Source organism: Podarcis vaucheri (genome assembly GCF_965113315.1).
Source record: "Podarcis vaucheri genome assembly, chromosome: 17".
In the NCBI taxonomy this organism is placed as follows: Eukaryota; Metazoa; Chordata; class Lepidosauria; order Squamata; family Lacertidae; genus Podarcis; species Podarcis vaucheri.
Window position 1 is genome coordinate 36,717,934 of NC_138755.1, and position 19,627 is coordinate 36,737,560.

The 19,627-nt window shown below is 43.9% G+C and overlaps 1 protein-coding gene across 1 annotated transcript in view; it reads right to left on the bottom strand.

Annotated features, from left to right (window-relative positions):
- Positions 1-19,627, bottom strand: part of POLR1E (RNA polymerase I subunit E) — a 20,209-nt gene continuing 582 nt past the window's right edge. The window contains 12 exon segments of the mRNA XM_082204919.1: positions 1-287; positions 1,184-1,315; positions 3,307-3,388; positions 5,265-5,398; positions 6,527-6,623; positions 8,697-8,804; positions 10,173-10,317; positions 11,312-11,367; positions 14,375-14,460; positions 15,289-15,365; positions 16,998-17,101; positions 17,986-18,171. Of these exon segments, the coding sequence (XP_082061045.1) occupies positions 140-287; positions 1,184-1,315; positions 3,307-3,388; positions 5,265-5,398; positions 6,527-6,623; positions 8,697-8,804; positions 10,173-10,317; positions 11,312-11,367; positions 14,375-14,460; positions 15,289-15,365; positions 16,998-17,101; positions 17,986-18,171 (1,355 nt within the window). The 3' untranslated portion in view covers positions 1-139.

Genomic DNA, 19,627 nt, shown 5'->3' on the forward strand with positions numbered 1-19,627 from the left:
TGTCGGTCTAATCCTTTATTAAGGCCTTGTCCAGTTCAAGAAGGTGTTCAGTTGCAACAACTGGAAGACCAATTCATTCCTTCAGCCTGGTGTGACACTGGAGAACAGTCAGGGCTTGACAAAGAGTGACAGTCGCCATTTAGTTCGCCTTGCGTTTCCTTCCGCCTGATGGCATTTTGTACACAGGCAAGGGCAGAGACAGTGTCCCCAGTTTGTGTTCATCCAATCCAGAGAGGCTTTTGCTTTTGGAGATCTTCAGCCTCATTGCCTTGGCAATGTCGAGTATCCTGACAGGAGAAAATAAAAGATGCATGTAAAGAGACCGATTTACTCATATTTGTGTTCCACCACCTTCACATTGTTAGCCTTGTCTCTAAGGCCAAACACCCAGCATCAGAAAGAAGGGGTAACTTATCCTTCCCTGCTTCTGGTGCAACGGGACACTGTGACGGAAGCCAGAGCGCACAGAAACACCGTTTACCTTCCCACCGGAGTGGTACCTATTTATCTACTTGCACTTTGACGTGCTTTCGAACTGCTAGGTTGGCAGGAGCTGGGACAGAGAAACGGGAGCTCACCCCGTCACACAGATTCGAACCGCCAACCTTCCGATCGGCAAGCCCAAGAAGCTCAGTGGTTTAGACTGCAGAGCCACCCGCATCTTTGTAAGCTGTTCTGAGAGACACTTCCGGCTGAAAACTCTGATAAAGAAAATCTTCAATTTTTTAAAAAAAATCCCTTATCTGGATCAGAAGATAATAGGCCTTGGGGGTTTCCAGCTGTAATGCTTTAGGAGATACGAAAAAAAGGTTTACAAATGGGTAAAAGCTTAATGGTAAGGATTTGCTGAACTAACAAATTGAAGTGGAATACAAAGAAGGGAGGTATGAGGAGGTCTGGGGAAATAAGTGTAAGGAAGATATGTTATGGAAAATTATTTGTTTTTTAACTGTTTTTATGCTGTATTTTGTATTTTTATTTTTTTTTCATTTTCATTGTTATATTTTAAAAAACATTAATAAATATCTTTAAAAAAACAACCAGAAGATAATAGGCCTTGAGACCAATACTGAAATAAATGGTGGGGTGCGGAAAGAGAGTGTTTTAAGGTTCTCCAGGAAGCACTGGAGATGCTACAGAAGCCATGAAGGACTCGCATGAGCACAGTCAAGGTTAACCTTACCTGGAATCCCGCATTTTCAGGTCCCGCTGTAACACTGTCAGGTCTGTTTGGAAGTTGTTAATATGCAAAGCCAGCGCTATGGCATAGGCCGTAATCTTCACTTTCATGGAAGCAGAAACTTGATTCTGTAGCCTAAGACACCAAAAGAGGAGAGGGTGAGTCAGGGCAGTGTACACCCTACAGGCCAACCCACAATCAGAACAAACGGAAGACCTTCACCATAAAAAAAACTTACATTCCGGGATGAAAGATGAATTCTGCAGCTGCAAATTGGAATCATTTTCCCCATTTTACATAAATGTTCAGCAGTTTTTACTCCTTTACTTCGCTTGCTCTATGCTTTGTCCTGAAGTGTGAAATCTTGGCCCACATGCAGGGCTGAGTACATCATGGCTTGGGGGAAAGTGGTGCTTGTTACCAGGGCGGTATTTTAAGATAAGCAGCAAGTTACGCTTTGTATGAACCAGAGCAAGGTGTATCTGATGATTCATAGCATTTGTCAGGTGCAGAATTTAGCTTCTGGAGTACTTCCTTCCTTTCCTTTTTTTCTAAAAAAAGCAAGACCCAGACTCCCAAGGGTGCAGCCAATGTGTGGTGAGATCTCTGAAGCCAGGAGGGGATGCTTACGATTTCCACAGGTCAGGGAGTTGAGCTTCTACACCCTGCAGATCATTTACTCCCCACGACTAACGGAAGCACACTAAATAGATACACGTTTGCCTTTTGCCAGCTTCATCTCATTCACCAGCTATAGCCGTTCCTAGACAGAGATAGCCCATGCATTGGGAACCTTTGAGGCTGGACTACTGTATTGAGCTCAATGTGGAGCTGACCTTGGGTCTGGTTCAAAAACTCCAGCTGCTACAGACATCTGGCCGAGAACACATGGCACCATTATTTTTTTAAAAAAACCTGTACTTGCTGTCCATCTACTACAGAGCCAGGTTTAAAGTCCTTCTATTGATTTACAAAGCCCAGAGCAACTTGAGTCCAGGGTACCTCAGATATTGCCTGAACCCTTATATTCTAGCTCAGCTGCAGAGATCACCTGTAGGAACATTGTTGGGTGTTCCCCGAGTTGGCGAGGCTCATCAGACAACAAGGAATTTAGGAATAAATACCCCACCACCACCGAAATATATTGCTGTATACAGCTGAAATGAACTGGGAAGGAAGAACATACACACACTTTCTCCTGGAAAGAGGTGTTTCGTCCTTGTTGTGTTAGGGTACTGCAAAACCCCAGCTTAGTGAGTGACTAAAGCCTAGGCAGTTCAAATTAAGATCTACAAGGTTTGATAGACGTACAAGGCGAAAGATTTATACGATCTGAAGAGAAACCAGAATGGGAAACTGTTTTAACTGATATAACAAGGGTGTCTCTGGATCTTAAATTGAGGCTCATACAACAAAAAAAATAATATTTAGAATATACTGGACCCCATTATGTTTGTTTAAAAAGGGGTTATCTAAGGTATCTAACTGTTGGAGATGCAATAGGGATAATGCTTCTCTAAAACATAAGTTTTTTCATTGTCCTATATTGAAAGATTTTTAGCAGAAGGTAACTGAAACCATCAACAGAACTGTACAGAACAACCTTATATTTAAAGAGCAATGTATCCTCTTGAATAATATACCCAGCACAGGGAACCTTACAAAAGGACAATATGAGTGGACTCTCTGTGCCCTTACCACAGCAAAAAGACTGATACTGATGAATTGGAAAAATAAAAATGTGGCTCCCTTCTACGATAGAATTGAAGATTTATACAAACTCACAACATATGAACAACTTGCATATAAATGCAGATTGCCATGGACAAATTCAATGATATTTGGAATCCGTTTTTACAAATACTGTAATAGGTTAAGATCTGGTGAAGTACAACACCACCTTGTAAAATATACAATTTTAGGTTCCTCCCCTCCCCCCTTTGTTTTACCTTCTACACGGGTTCTGTTTTTCGTTTTTCTTTTCTCTTTTTTGTTTGCGTCTCACCATGTTTGGTCACATAGTTATGCACTTTTTGAACTTTCAATAAATATGTTAATTTTTTAAAAAGGGGGGGAAATCTAAAAATTTTTTTTGAGAGAAGTAAGAGCAAAGCAGCATGTTTTACCTGCCGTTGCCAAAGGATAGTGCTGTAAAGTTTTTCACAAGTTGGTTGCTGACAATGTGTGGACAATCGGGTCCCAGTGCAACTAGAACAAGAAGCATTGTAAAGTTAGTTCACCCCCCAAAAAAACCCACTTTATCTGGATATATGGCACGTATATTGTATATACAAATACTGCAAGGTACAATCCGGCAGTGCTCACTTCAGAGTTGAGCATGCACATAAAAATGACAGAATGAGCTGTTGGGCATACAACGCAACAGCCAGAAAAATCTCAACATCCATTTAAAAAAAGCAAGACATCTGCACCCTCCAGATGTTCATAAAGCAAAGATTGGAACTGAGGGAAATCGGGGGGGGGGGGGTTATGGGAGGGGGGGAAATGGGAAAAAATTAAGGATGTGATGTTTTTGGATAATATGTTTTGTTTAAGTTTCTAATAATTTTATTTTTTTAAAGCAAGACATTCGTCCTTCCAGCTGAAAGTATACCGTATTTTTTGCACCATAACACTCACTTTTTTCCTCCTAGAAAGTAAGGGGAAATGTCTGTGCGTGTTATGGAGCGAATGCCTGCGGGTGGTGGTGGGGGGATCTGCTGCAGTTGTGAGCAGAGGATCCATGGTTCCCCTTCCTTCCCTCCGCCGTAGTTACAAAGCACGGATCCACATGGATCCTCAGGATTTTTGCATTGGGCTACTCCAAACTCACTGTCAGATCACATGTCTGTGGCCACAGCATGAACCACAAAAATTATATATCCACTATTTTGTTTAGAATATTTTTTTTCTTGTTTTCCTCCTCTAAAAACTACGTGCATGTTATGGTCCGGTGCGTGTTATAGAGCGAAAAATATGGTAAATCTGAAAACAGAAGCCAGAAGAGAGCTCTGTAGGTTCATGGCATGGTTGCTCCTCCCCTTGATTAGCAGATTAAACCATACAAAACAAGCTTAACTTGCATAAAACTCATGCAGGTTGCAAAAATTCCCACCCTGCCAAGTTTCCAGAAAGATCAGCTGGGTCTCCTCAAGAGCAGAAGTTCAACATCTCTACATCTGCGTGTTGTGCACATGCTTCCAAGACCTGCTCAAAGATATCTGCTTAAATTTTGCACCACAGAACGCCCTGTAGGCTTAAATTACCATTTTGAAATCCACAATAGCTTCATTACCTTTATGTTGTGAAACACTGTGGACATATTGCAGTCAACGTGAACTGGTCACCGGCCATTGCGCTTATTTGCCAGATATTGTATGTGCACAAATGAACAGCAAAAATCAGATTTTGTATACTGCACAGTTGATACAGTGGTACCTCGGTTTTTGAACAGCTTAGTTCACGAACAATTTAGAATTCGAACGCTACAAATCCGGAAGTAGGTGTTCCGATGTGCGAACTTTGCCTCGGAAGCCGAACATGCCCTGTTTTGAGTCCTGAGCTTCCGTCTTTACTGTTGCAATGCTAATTTGTGCTGCCCCATTGCAATTGAAATGGGATGCGGGTGGTGCTGTGGGTTAAACCACAGAGCCTAGGACTTGCCGATCGGAAGGTTGACGGTTCGAATTCCCATGACGGGGTGAGCTCCTGTTGCTCGGTCCCTGCTCCTGCCAACCTATCAGTTCTAAAGTAGATAAATAGGTACCGCTCCGGCGGGAAGGTAAAACGGCGTTTCCTTGCACTGCTCTGGTTCGCCAGAAGCGGCTTAGTCATGCTGGCCACATGACCCGGAAGCTGTACGCCGGCTTGAGAACGAAGGTACCACTGTATAACTAGCTGCCAAACATGTCAAAAGAGCATGCGAAATGTGACGGCAAAGAGATTTTTTTCACACTGCCCATGGCACCTCTGCAGATGAGGTGCGGTTCTCAATGAATCGAAAGCCAAGTGGGTTAAAAGGATTACAGGTGACATGAATCGATTATCTTCCAGGTAAGTAAGAGGTCAAGGAGAGAAATCTTACGTTTCTTTTTAACTACCCTTTGCGAGCTCAGCTTGACAAGACAATCCAAAAACCAAAGACACCGAGCCTTGTGATCACGCTTCTTCTCATCCAGAGGCATGGCCTTAAGCTCATCCAGGACAAAGGAGCAGTATCTAGGGAAGACAGAAGAGGCTGTCATTAGGCCAAAGTACATCCGGCAACAGAAGTAGCTTCTCCGGCTACTGCAAATTAACAGAATTCTGTGTGATTTGAAAGCAAGCGTAGTCTTACAACAGAAGCCGCCCTGTTAAAACGAAGATATTGGGCTGCGTCCAATGTTAGTCCTTTTCAGAGTAGATCCATTGAAAGAAATGAACTTATTCTTATTAATTTCAATGGGTATACTCCAATTAGAATTTACTTTGGACATCATTTACTGTCCTGTGAAACCTACTGGTGCTTGTTTATGCCCTGGCACCCTCTATAATTAGGACTAAGGAACACAGATTTAAGAAGCTGGATGAATATCCAGCTCATCGTACCCCTGTAATCATGCCCGCCTGTATAGCGTTCCTCATCCCGCTATGTCGCTCAGTTCCCACCAGGGTATTCCCAGTTCCTTTTCTTTCAAGAAAGCTTGGTTTATTTCATAAAATAGGAGAGACAGAATATATAAAAATGCTGCTTTAGACAGCAAAGTTACAGTCTAAGTAGGTAGCAAATTACAATACATAACACACCTTGATTAAAGAGTAGAAGATTCCCTAACTATTCCGAAAGCCTACAGTAGCATGGCATGACAATTTCGACGTAAACCCACACTAGGAGGAGGAGAAAAGGAAAGTATACCTATCCCCATGTCTCTCTCTCTCTGTGTGTGTGTGTGTAATATTTATTAAATTCTGTTTTACAATTTAGAATATTCATTTAAACAACCTTAAAACGTCAATGACTTCCCTTCTTCTCTTTCCACTGTTCCTTTTGCATATCATAAATCCCTGCATATTTAACATAAACTAAACCATTCAGTATTCCGTTATTACATCCATCAAAACTTATCTACCCTGTTGAATTTATCTTAATTCTGCCAGTGTTTTCAGCTGTACACAGCTTTCACCCATATATTCAGTAAACATTTTCCAGTCTTCTTTAAATGTATGTTCTTCTTGTTCTCTTCTTCTATATGTTAAGACTGCAAGCTGCACGTATTCTGTCAGCTTAAGCTGCCACTCTTCTTTGCTTAGCGCAAGGCAGTATTTCAATACTCCCTTCCCTCAGCAAAACGTTAAGACTGCCCATACCTTTTCTCTTCTGCCATTTTGAGGATTTCTTCTGGGGTTACATTCATGAAAGCTGCAGCAGGAGCCTGAAGCGCCTCGTACTCAGCAGGTGGAATAACTAGCGCCTTTTTCAGAAAAACAACACAGCTGGCTTCTGATGACTTCCTAAGGTAAAGGTAAAGGGACCCCTGACCATTCGGTCCAGTCGTGGACGACTCTGGGGTTGCGGCGCTCATCTCACTTTATTGGCCGAGGGAGCCAGTGTACAACTTCTGGGTCATATGGCCAGAATGACTAAGCCGCTTCTGGCAAACCAGAGCAGCACACAGAAACGCCGTTTACCTTCCCGCTGGAGTGGTACCTATTTATCTACTTGCACCAGTGTGCTTTCAAACTGCTAGGTTGGCAGGAGCAGGGACCGAGCAACGGGAGCTCACCCCGTCGCGGGGATTCGAACCGCCGACCTTCTGATCGGCAAGTCCTAGGCTCTGTGGTTTAACCCACAGCGCCACCCGCGATGACTTCCTAGGGTCCTCCCAATGCTAACTGAGGTTTAGCTCCCAGAGGCAGCCCTGCCATGAGGCAAAGTGACGTGAGGTGGGACACCATTAAGAATGGCAGCCAGCCCATCAGGACTGCACCAGCCCCATTCATTTCAGCTAGGCACATGTAGGAGAACTTTCTAATTAGTGGGGAAAGACAAAACGTCTTTCGCCAGATCTATTTAGCCTGTGAGGGAGGGATGCCCTCTTCTGTACCAATGAAAAATGCTTTCTAAGTATTCTATTACTGTCGTACCTTGGTTCTTGAACGCCTTGGTGCTCGGACGTTTTGGCTCCCAAACGCCACAAACCCGGAAGTAAGTGTTCCGGTTTGCGAACGGTTTTTGGAAATCGAATGTCTGTTTCGGCTGTCGGCATTTTTCCCGGGGTGAATCAGCCAGTCAGAAACCGTGCCTTGGTTTGCCAACATTTTGGAAGTTGAACGGACTTCCGGAACAGATTCCGTTCGCCAGCCAAGGTACAACTGTATCAATCCAGTATAATTTCTTTTAACTGTTGAATGATCCTGTGTACATTGCGGCAGCCTTTGGCTATGTGCAATAAAACTGACTGTATAGCAAAGCAGATTATAGCACAACCATGAGTGAACTCCAGTATATTTCTGACTTTGAGCTAATGTCTCAGTGTCATTTATTTTTACCAGAATCTAGCCCTCATCCCCCAAAAGAACCAGTTTCAGCTATAGCATCACTTCAAGATTTATGAAAAGACAGAGCAATCTAGCAAGGTCCTGGTATACTCAACACTCTCACTCACACACACACAATAAATCTATATACGGGTGGGGACACACACTTCACTATCCAATCACTGTCATCAACCATGATTATGGAACAGTGAAATAAAGGAGGGTAATCTGGGGCAGATCGATTTTATGGAAGCTGAGAGAACCTTCAACCTGCCAGGCCAAGGCAGGATTCCCCCAAGGATACCATTTAGGTAAGGAGAAAAATGCTTCCTTCCTTACAATGGTTAACCTTATATGTGATCAGACTTCACGAGTGCCCAAATCTCTAGCCTACACATTAGTTCAGTGCTACCATCATACTAAAGGTAAAGTCCATTAGGTCCAGTCGTGACTGACTCTGGGGTTGTGCGCTCATCTCACTCTATAGACCGAGGGAGCCGACGTTTGTCCGCAGACAGCTTCCGGATCATGTGGCCAGCATGACAAAGCCGCTTCTGGCGAACCAGAGCAGCGCATGGAAATGCCGTTTACCTTCCCGCTGGAGTGGTACCTATTTATTTATTTGCACTTTGACGTGCTTTTGAACTGCTAGGTTGGCAGGAGCAGGGACCAAGCAACGGGAGCTCACCCCGTCGTGGGGATTCGAACTGCCAACCTTCTGATCGGCAAGTCCTGGGCTCTCTGGTTTAACCCACAGCGCCACCCGCGTCCCGTTACCATCGTACCATTTCCGTACCATCGTACCATAGTCTGCTCTTTCTTACCAGGCCCAAAGAGATCCAACTTGTAAGTCTAACAGGCTAATGAGCCATCTGTGATTGAACTAGGAATACTCCCAGCACACACACTTTCTCTTCTCCTGCCCTGTGACACTGAAGCCTATTCCTTTACATTAAGGTTGGGTTCTGCCCACATTGCGATGCAAGCTTATAAAGGATACTGTCCTCGAGCTTGTAGACATCCTCTGGTCTGCCAGCATCTTCGTGGCATGGGGGAAGAACGAGAGAGACATCGGCCTTATCGCCCTCTGCCGCATCGCTGACCAAAGCTATGAAAGCAAACGGAATGTTATCCCGAGAAGCAGGAAGAATATGCAACACAGAAATGCAACAGCTGCAACAGCCACTGTGGTCTGCCAGTGCATTGGCTCCCAACTAATGCGAATGCGCAGTGAGCATGCAGCCTGGAGTTCTGGTGACCATGAGCAATTTGGGTATGAGTGGTTGATTGGGCAGGGTATAAATAAAATAAAATAATAATAATAATTATGATGATGTGTGGAGGACTCCCTGGTCCTAAATGGGGAATGGGATAACTGTGCCACTGAAAGACTAGGTGCGCAGCCTGGGAGACATTTTGGACTCACAGCTGTCCATGGAGGTGCAGGTCAATTCTGTGTCCAGGGCAGCTCTCTACTAGCTCCATCTGGTATGCAGGCAGACTGTCTTGCCAGAGTGGTGCATGCTCTAGTTATCTCCCGCTTGGACTACTGCAATGTGCTCTACGTAGGGCTACCTTTGAAGGTGACCCAGAAACTGCAATTAATCCAGATTGTGGCAGCTAGACTGGTGACTGGGAGTGGCTGCCGAGACCATATAACACCAGTCCTGAAAGACCTCCCAGTACGTTTCTGAGCACAATTCAAAGTGTTGGTGCTGACCTTTAAAGCCCTAAACGGCCTCAGCCCAGTATACCTGAAGGAGTGTCTCCACCCCAATCGTTCAGCCCGGACACTGAGGTCCAGCTCCGAGGGCCTTCTGACCGTTCCCTCACTGTGAGAAGTGAAGCTACAAAGAACCAGGCAGAGGGCCTTCTTGGTAGTGGTGCCCGCCCTGTGAAATGCCCTCCCATCAGATGTCAGGTAGTTGCTTATCTCCTTGACTTTTAGAAGACATATGAAGGCAGCCCTGTTTAGGGAAGTTTTTAATGTTTGATGTTTTGTTGTGTTGTTAATATTCTGTTGGGGGCCACCCAGTGTGGCTGAGGAAACCCAGCCAAATGGGTGGGGGTATAAATAAACAAATTATTAATTATTATTATTATTATTATTATTATTATTATTATTATTATTTGCATGGGTGGTGAAAGAGATGCTATGAAAGTGGTTGTGTGAACAGTGTTTATGCTGCCTAATAATTTCCTTTTATTTTTGTCATATAGTTATGGATACGGTTAATATGTCATATAGTTATGGATACGGTTAATACAGATTTGGTTTTTTCTTAACGTAAATAATCAGAACTGCGTTGACTGTATTATCTGTGTGCTTCAACTATGCACTCTGTTTTTTTCTTCTTGTAAACCACGTCTGTTAATAGATCAAATATATAAGTTCAGAGACTGAAATGGACTCTGGGAAATCTATTAGACAGGCTTGGTGCTCCTATTTTTCTTCTCCAAAGCTGTCGTTACTTACCAGCAACCCCCTTTGTCTCTATAATCTCTTCTGCCGCTTTGGTTACAGCCTTATTCAACACCTCCTTGCCAACCTCATTCATCCTCCGAGAGTTCAGGGCTCTTCTCTGCTTGTTGGTTCCAAAGGCTTCAATGCACATATCTATCTGCAAAAGCATAATCGAGAAATTGCTGCACCAGCACCACAAGTCTAGTCTCACTGGAATAAGTCGCAAGGCAACTTCACTTTGGGGGTAGCTAATAGGGTGCTAATAATAAGTTTCGTATTTCAAACCCATTGAAGGTAGTGGAATTATGAGAAGGCAACCAGGGAGTTAAATTACTCCAAATTATCTGGCAAACACTGTTTAAACAAAACATACCCATTCTCTCCCCAGTTACAGCTGGGTCATCTTTTTAGATTCAGCAACATAAAAACACCTTATTATGTAGTGATTTCTAGAAACATTGCTGAAGCAATAATCCACTAAAAAACAAAGCGAGTATTAAACCATTAAACTATGAGCAGACATATACTACTGCCAGAAATTCTATTGAGATTCTATTGCTAGAATCAAAAACTGTGAAATTGATGGCAGTTAAACACTCCAGGAAGACCCTGTGTGAGGGCAAAAGTAGGAATGAGAGGTCATTTACATACTTTAATAGGAACCTATGAGTCTTTCTGGTAAAGGCAAAGGACTGCTGGACAATTAAAGGTAAAGGTAAAGGTACCCCTAACTGTTGGGTCCAGTCGTGACCGACTCTGGGGTTGCGGAGCTCATCTCGCTTTACTGGCCGAGGGAGCCGGTGTACAGCTTCCAGGTCATGTAGCCAGCATGACTAAGCCACTTCTGGGGAACCAGAGCAGCGCACGGAAACGCCGTTTACCTTCCCGCCGGAGCGGTACCTATTTATCTACTTGCACTTTGACGTGCTTTCGAACTGCTAGGATGGCAGGAGCAGGGACTGAGCAACGGGAGCTCACCCCGTTGCGGGGATTCAAACCGCCGACCTTCTGATCAGCAAGTCCTAGGCTCTGTGGTTTAGACCACAGCGCCACCCGCATCCAGTCAAAGGTGACTATAGGGTTGCAGCGCTCATCTCGCTTTCAGGCCAAGGGAGCCGGCATTTGTCCACAGACAACTTTGTAAATTGTACCTTCTCTCGATAGGATTTAGTCAAATATTCTGACAGGTCATCATCAGCTACACCATCTGTTAAAAGAAAAGGAGAACAATTTAGCAAAATCAGGACTGACAGCCCTCAAAGTCAGTCTGGCCCTGATGCCCACCAACGGGAACCTGAAGCATGGGGAAATGAAAGCATCTACATTACAACACCACAAAGCACAATGAAGCTGTTGTTACAGATCCTCTTATCGAAATGGCTTTCCTGCAGGATCTCTTTGCTCTGCCAATCAGAGGTTAGTGAGGACACCATGTTCTCTTCGGCCAATAAGGGGTTCTAAAGTGCTGTCCAGGAACCAACTTAAACACTCAGAAAAAAGCATGTACTTAACCAGGATTAGGAAGTGCATGTTTTAATATCCTCCCAAATCATAGAATTGTAGAGTTGGCAGGTACAGTGAGGGGGGGAAAAGTATTTGATCCCCTGCTAAATGTGCCTGTTTGCCCTCTGACGAAGAATTGACCAGTCCATAATTTTAATGGTAGGTTTATTGTAGAGACAGAATAACAACAGGAAAACCCCCAGAAACCCAGAAGACAAAAGTCAGAGATTGATGTGCATTGTAATGAGTGAAATAAGTATTTGATCCCCTATCAAGCAGCCAGATGTCAGGCTACCTGGTATCGTCACTGTATGTAACGAGCTGAGATTAGAAGCACCTGCTGTAAGGGAGAGGTCTTACCTGTAATCCCAGCTCGTTACAGTACCTGTACATAAGACACCTGTCGACAGAGGTAATCAATCCAGGAGATTCCAAAGTAGCCACTGTGACCAAGACATCTAGTTCAACCCCCTGTGATGCAGGAATCTCAACTAAAGCATCCGTGACAGATGGCCATCCAAACTCTGCTTAAAAACCTCCAAGGAAGGAGAGTCCACCGCCTCTCATAGGAATCTGTTTCACAGTCAAACAGCTCTTACAGTCAAAGTTTTTCCTGATATTTAGTCGGAATCTCCTTTCTTGTAACAGGAAGCCATTGATTTGGGTCCCAGTCCCCACCCTGAGCAAGAGAAGACAGGCTCTCTCTAACTTCCATGTGACAACCCTTTAAATATTTGAAGATGGAGGGATGCGGGTGGCGCTGTGGGTTAAACCACAGAGCCTAGGACTTGCCAATCAGAAGGTCGGCGGTTCGAATCCCCACGACGGGGTGAGCTCCCGTTGCTCGGTCCCTGCTCCTGCCAACCTAGCAGTTCGAAAGCACGTCAAAGTGCAAGTAGATAAATAGGTACTGCAATGGTGGGAAGGTAAGCGGCGTTTCCGTGCGCTGCTCTGGTTTGCTCTGGCTTAATCATGCTGGCCACATGACCCGGAAGCTGTATGCCGGCTCTCTCGGCCAATAAAGCCAGATGAGCGCCGCAACCCCAGAGCCGGTCACAACTGGACCTAATGGTCAGGGGTCCCTTTACCTTTTATCCTATCTCCTCTCAGTTTGCTCTTCTCCAGGCTAAAAATACCCAACTCCTTCAACTGTTCCTCATAAGGCTTGGTTTCCAGACCCTTGATCACCTTGGTTGCCTGCCTCTGCCCACGTTCCAGTTTATCCTTCTTAAATTGTAGCACGCAGAATATTAGCTTGTCTGGGAAACTAGCCTGGAACCCTTGTCCCTCACCTGCTTGCATTGCTCAGGCAGGGAATGTTTGATGTGGAAGGTCCATGTGATTGATTTGCCACCTGCATTCATGTGTTGGCAGGTTCTCAGCAAGCTTCCAGAAGACCAAAACAAGTCATTCCAATCTTCCAAGCAGTAAGCAGGAAGAAGATACCATGAAGCAACAACTGCTTCTCACATGGCTTGATGCATCTGTGTGAGTGTAATCCATATTTGACCACAGAAACCCATCCCAACACCAAGAGGGCAGGAGTGAGGCAACAGAGGTATCTGGGTTTCATTTAAACCAAAAAGAAATACACCAAACCTTGCCTTCTAGCCTGAAACTGCAGGTAATGGCTCCTCATAGGCTAAATGCTTCTCTTTAGCGCTGAACTACATTGTCAGCAGTCCCATGTGACATGCCTCTGGCTAGATTGTATTGCTTCACAGTACTGAAGGGAGGGGGAAATCACATACAGTGATACCTCAGGTTAAGTACTTACCGTATTTTTTGCACCATAACGCTCACTTTTTTCCTCCTAGAAAGTAAGGGGAAATGTCTGTGTGTGTTATGGAGGGAATGCCTACGGGTGGCATGCCTACAGATTTTCCTCCTCTAAAAACTACGTGCGTGTTATGGTCGGGTGCGTGTTATAGAGCGAAAAATACTTAACCTGAAACTGTTCTTAACCTGAAGCACCACTTTAGCTAATGGGGCCTCCTGCTGCCGCCATGCCACCGGAGCATGATTTCTGTTCTTATCCTGAAGCAAAGTTCTTAACCTGAAGCACTATTTATGGGCTAGCGGAGTCTGTAACCTGAAGCGTATGTAACCCGAGGTACCACTGTACTTGAATGTCTCTCCATTTGAAGAAGAAGAGTTTGGATTTGATATCCCGCCTTTCACTCCCCTTCAGGCGTCTCAAAGCGGCTAACATTCTCCTTTCCCTTCTTCCCCCATAACAAACACTCTGTGAGGTGAGTGGGGCTGAGAGACTTCACAGAAGTGTGACTGGCCCAAGGTCACCCAGCAGCTGCAGGTGGAGGAGCGGAGACGCGAACCCGGTTCCCCAGATTACGAGACTACCGCTCTTAACCACTACACCACCCTGGCTCTCTTCATATTAAAGGAATCCTGCACACAGAAAAGTCGCCTATGAGGGAGAAGTATCCCTTACTAGCCTTTCTCCCTGACAGGCTAGGTTTTTATTTTTAACACGCAACAGCATTCAAGCAAGGAGTGTGTCATACAGTTGGGGTGATGATGCAGCTTGCTTCTTAGAAAGCCCCAAACTTTTTCTTTGAGAACCACAATCAAAATGCAACCTAGACAACATTCAGTATAAATTACCTGACTCTGTGTTAGTACAGGCCACCAGGAATATAAGCAGTGCCCCTCAAATCCACTATAAATATGAAGAAGCATATTTTACCCACCTGAAATCAATGGCTGCATGTTGAATAACTCTGCATTATAGACTTCCATTTGTCCAGAGTTCTTGTCTAATACACCAACAAAGTATCTAATGGAAGAGATAATATTTAATCTCAAAAGCTAGCTGGCTGAACTATTTTTTCCTAGTTTAGTAATAGCTAGCACATTGCATTGGGAGGACATCTTTTGTTTTCTACAGCAATTGTAGCCGTTAGCCAGACTTATTATTTTAGAGGTTTTTGTGTCTATGTAAGAATAGTATTTCTTACTTGAAATCACTGTACTGTAAGCCTCCTTAGGACCTGTTTCTGTGGCAAAAGGCTGGCTAAAATTATTATTTGGTTCTTCAGCTTTACTTACTTTCATCTTCCTCCCTGTCCCTGCTCCCTTTTGTATTGCAACCATTATACTAAAAACCATTATTTTGAACTGTGAACCACCTTCAATCAATGCATTAGCAGAAAGGCAGCATATAAATGTTGCAAACAGAATAATGAAACAGGCAATTAGCCAATAAACAAACCAACCCACAAGAAGCAATAAAGGGCACTATTGAATAATAATCTAAATTGGTGGACCCCTAAACTTGCAAGGCTCTTTACATTTGTCACTTCCATTGGTAATTTACCAAGGGGCTGGGAACTATGGAATAAATATAAGCATCATTATGGTATTATGCTCTAAGACATGCACAGTTGTCTGATTTTATAGTCTATGGCGTCTGTAGTTTATGAAACAGAGCACATATTTGTCTTTGTGACTCAAAACACTCCATTTAAATGTTAAGAAACAAAGATTGCTATCTTGAACCAATTCAAACTTACAAAAACATTTACAACCAGCATTGTACTGACAATCTAAAGAAAGCAAACATACTGCTATATTCATGCATTTTAGACAGCTTCACAAATTATACCTGCATGGAGTCCTGCTTTTCATAGCTCCTGTGCTAAAGTTATTTCCTACATAAGAGAGTCTTTCTGTTTCCGCATTCTAAACAGGAAGGAAGAAAAGAAAGAGTGAGTTCTGGGTGCAGGTTTTCTAGGTGAAAGCGGATTTCCACACCGGCTTAAATACTCCTGAAAGCTTCAATTTTTTTCACCTCAGAATGGGGATTTGCTAACCTCAAGACTGTCAAAGTCCCAAATAAACGATAACACACGTGGTTGCACAGTAATCAAACACATGATTTTCTCCTGTTTCACCTTTCCTTCCAGCTAGAGGCTTACTGAGTCCACTCAGAAGACGACTAGCTGGAAAGATACACAACTTTTGTTGCCCCGGCACTGTAAAGCGGTAGCAATACGGAGCCAGCTGTTCTCTCTCCTTGAGCCAGGTTGTACCCATAGGCTGCCAATCCCTGACTCTTAGTCAACGTAATAAATAAGTTTGCTTAAAGAAAACTTTAAATTTTTGTCCAAAATGGCATTGGCAAGAGAACTGCCAGTACGTAGCACCACCGATGCCATGGGCCCTTTCTTAGGCAGCCACCTTCCACACAAAAAACAATCACAGGTTCTGTTATTTTCCTGTGGGTTTTAGATTTTGTAGGCCTCGCTCCAGAGGTAGCATTATTATCCATTTACAATGGGGTGGAAGGTTCTCAACCTGTGAAGGACTTGCTCACCAATTTATTGACAGCTGCACAAATTATGATAGCTAGGAAGTGGAAGGGGCAAGCAGAATATAAAATGGAAGAATGGTATAAAGAGGCGTGGGATATCGCTATTAATGATAAATTAACATGTGCCATTAAGGTAAGATGGGGAAGATGCAGGAGGAATGATTTTGAGAAGGTATGGAGGGTGTTTGTAGAACAGTTAAAATGGAAAGGGGTCAAACCATCGCAAGAGGTGTTGAAATTTTGGGAGGTTGGAATGGTCTTGGGGGTGGGGTGCACATTTTTATTCTTATTCATTTCTTCCTCCCACCACACTCTCAAAATCTGCTCCAAAAACCTTGAAGGATTTTCTGCAGCAGAGAGAAAAGGAAGCGGAAGTCCCATCACATCCACTGACAATACTAGAAATTGCCCTGAGAACTGCATTTTCCCAATGAGGGAACGTTGACATGGGTGAGCTAGAAAAATCAGTCAAAAACGAGATTTTGGGAAATTGCAACTTGTCCCACTGACCCTTTGTTATGGTGGGAGAAAATGTACCTCCTGATACGGTCTTTTCTATACAACTATTAAGATTTGCAGGCTCATGTATTACCACCATGTTCAAACAAATAGCACAGTAATGGCAATATGTGTGCGTACATGAATCAATTCCTTTTAACACATCTTAAGATGTGGCCTACATCAGCACAGCTGTGGCTTTTTAAAAGTATTATGAATTCACGTTTCAGGATCTCAGATCTTACCCTGGGCAGCATTCCCAACTTCCTATCACTGGAATATAACAGAAATGTTATGGTTGTGGCCTTTCCCAGGGGCCAAAGAGATTATTACAAAGAAAGCCTCATGATAAAACCACCGGAGCCCTACATAAACCTCTGAAAGCTTAGTAAAGGAAAAGCAGAATGTATAGAATGTATAAAACTAATAATAAAAACAAACAAACACATATACAGTTCCACAGAAACATAAAACAGAACCTGTATTAAGGGAATGTCACTTACCAACATTCGTTTATTTTTCTTTTTGGGGTTATTGGTGTCTTTGTTTCTGTACAAGGTAAAATTCATATTTTCTGAACTCTTCAACTTCCCATTTGTAAACTGAACTGTAAGCAAATGGTGAGAACAAACCAATGAGTCTAGAGTAAGAGAAAGGGTGGGGAAGAAACACAGTAATAATAATCTAAGAGGTAAAAAGGTAAAGGACTCCTGGATGGTTAAATCCACACAAAGGCGACTGTGGGATGTGCGCTCAACTTGCTTTTCAGGCAGAGGGAGCCGGCGTTTGTCCAGACAGCTTTCCAGGTTATGTGGCCAGCATGACTGAACCACTTCTGGCACAACGGGACACCGTGACGGAAGCCAGAGCGCACAGAAATGCTGTTTACCTTCCCGCCACAGCAGTACCTATTTATCTACTTGCACTGGTGTGCTTTCGAACTGCTATGTTGGCAGGAGCTGGGACAGAGCAACGGGAGCTCACACCGTCGCACGGATTTGAACCAACAACCTTCTGATTGGCAAGCCCAAGAGGCTCCATGGTTTAGACCACAGCACCGCCCGCATCAATATAATATAATAAATAATATTATATAAAAGGACAACACAACACAAGATTTGGCATTCTTATACCTATTGAAAGAACAGGGCTTGAAGAGGCTTAATTTTATTTTTAACTGTGTCCAACATCGAAGGTCATGCCGCAACGCCAAACCACACTAACGCAACCCTTGATCGCGACTCTTGGTCCTAATCCTTTCAATCGGTTTTCTATCTCCATTTTCACCTGCCCAGGAGGGAAGCTCAGCTGCCGGCTGCCCTAGGGGCGCCGAGAGTCGAGCAAATGCACGCCAGATCTCTTGCACGCTGCCAGGGTACACATTCCCACGTGGAGCAGAGGAAGGCGGAAAAGTTATCATTGCGCAGTGGGAAGCAGAAGAGGGTACAAGAGCATTGCCTTCGGCTTCTCCCTCCTTCTCCCCGGCCTTACCGAGCGGAGCGCGCTCTTCCTCCTGGGGATCCCCCCGGTAACACCACCTGGCCTCGGCTGCCATGGCAAAACACGCAAGAACTCCCGGGTCTCCCGGTTGATTTTCCTCCAGCGTCCAGGAAGAGGAGGAGTGATCTGACTCGAGGTTCTTCCGCCTGTGCTGCTCACTTAAGCCTCTCTCGCCACCTGCAGACGGGAAAGAGCCACTGAACTGGCAGGAGATTGACTCCAGATCCCTTCCCAAAGGAGATCGCGCTCACGTGTAGTTCCTTAGCCCCTCTCGAGGATCCAGGACTCGATTCTGAGATCTTCCGTCCAGTCTTCTTTGCTCGATTCCCAGGACATCATTGCTTTTGGAGAAGACTGGCTTTTAAAAAGAACAGACTGCCTTATGGATACAAAAGCTGGCTTGTTTGGGGTACCCCTTGCAGCTTCTCATAACTAGCTGAAGAACAAATTATGCAAAATAAGTAAAAAATATATAAATCTGCATCATTTCTATAGGTTGCGTTGCAGCATTTAGCTTTCTGCGTGGATTTTTAAACATCTCTAGTCCTGATTATATAAAGACCATTTTATAAGTTGCTTTTAAAGCCAGACCAAGGGAAGGACCAAAAACCACTTGAAGCAAAACAGTTATAATTTACCAAGGAATTTAAAACATATATATTCCTCCACAGGGAAAACAAAATTATTTGTTTTTTAACAGCTGCAAGTGTATCATAAATAAGCAGATGACACCCAGCTCTCTCTTTCAGTCCCAGCTTCCCATCCCAAGGAGGAAGCACAGGTTCTTGAAAAAGTGTCTTTTGGATGGATGGGCAAGCTAAAATTTAATCTAGGCATGACAGGAGCACTGTTAGTTGCAGGTTTAGTACTGGTGATCCTGGATTGAGCCTGATCTGAACGGAACTGCAGTCACTTTTAAGCAACAGGTTTGGAGTCTGGAAGATTTCTTGGACTCAGACGTGCAAATGGATTTACCAACTCCATCTTGCACGGGCCCCCCACAGCCGATAGGCAATGCCATTCAAATGGTGTCCATGCACCGCAACATGTGATCGATTATGCAGGAGGGCGGGGATTTACCTGCCCCACCCCCCGCATTTTATTGAAGTTGCCACCCCAGGTCTTGCATGTCAATAGCTCGCTTTCCTGGAGAAATTTGACCTGATCTCAGCCAGTTCTGTTCCTGTCATCTCCAGGATTGCTTACATTAATGCGCTTTACAAGGATCTACTCTTGAAGACAGAAGCTACAACTGATCTGGAATGCAGCTGCTTGACAGAAGCTGTAAATAGTTTGAGTTTTATTATTAATTATATTATCTTCGCAAGCTAGCTTGTGTACCGTGTTTAAAAAGGCAGGGATAAATAACCCAAGTTGTGGCAGAATATACTCAATTTTTTGATACTTTTTTATTAATTTTCAATTACAATCCAATAGCCTCATTATAACAATACCAAATTGTAATACAATTACTAATACCATTCCTAGAATATACTCAATATAACAGGCACGAATACCCAGCTGACATCTTTAGCTGTTTATAGTGTTAATTTTGTAGTTTGTGGACGCGCAAAAGCCGCCAAATTATAAAGCGAGTCAAACGGGGATGCGCAAGAGCCAAATCTTTCTCCGC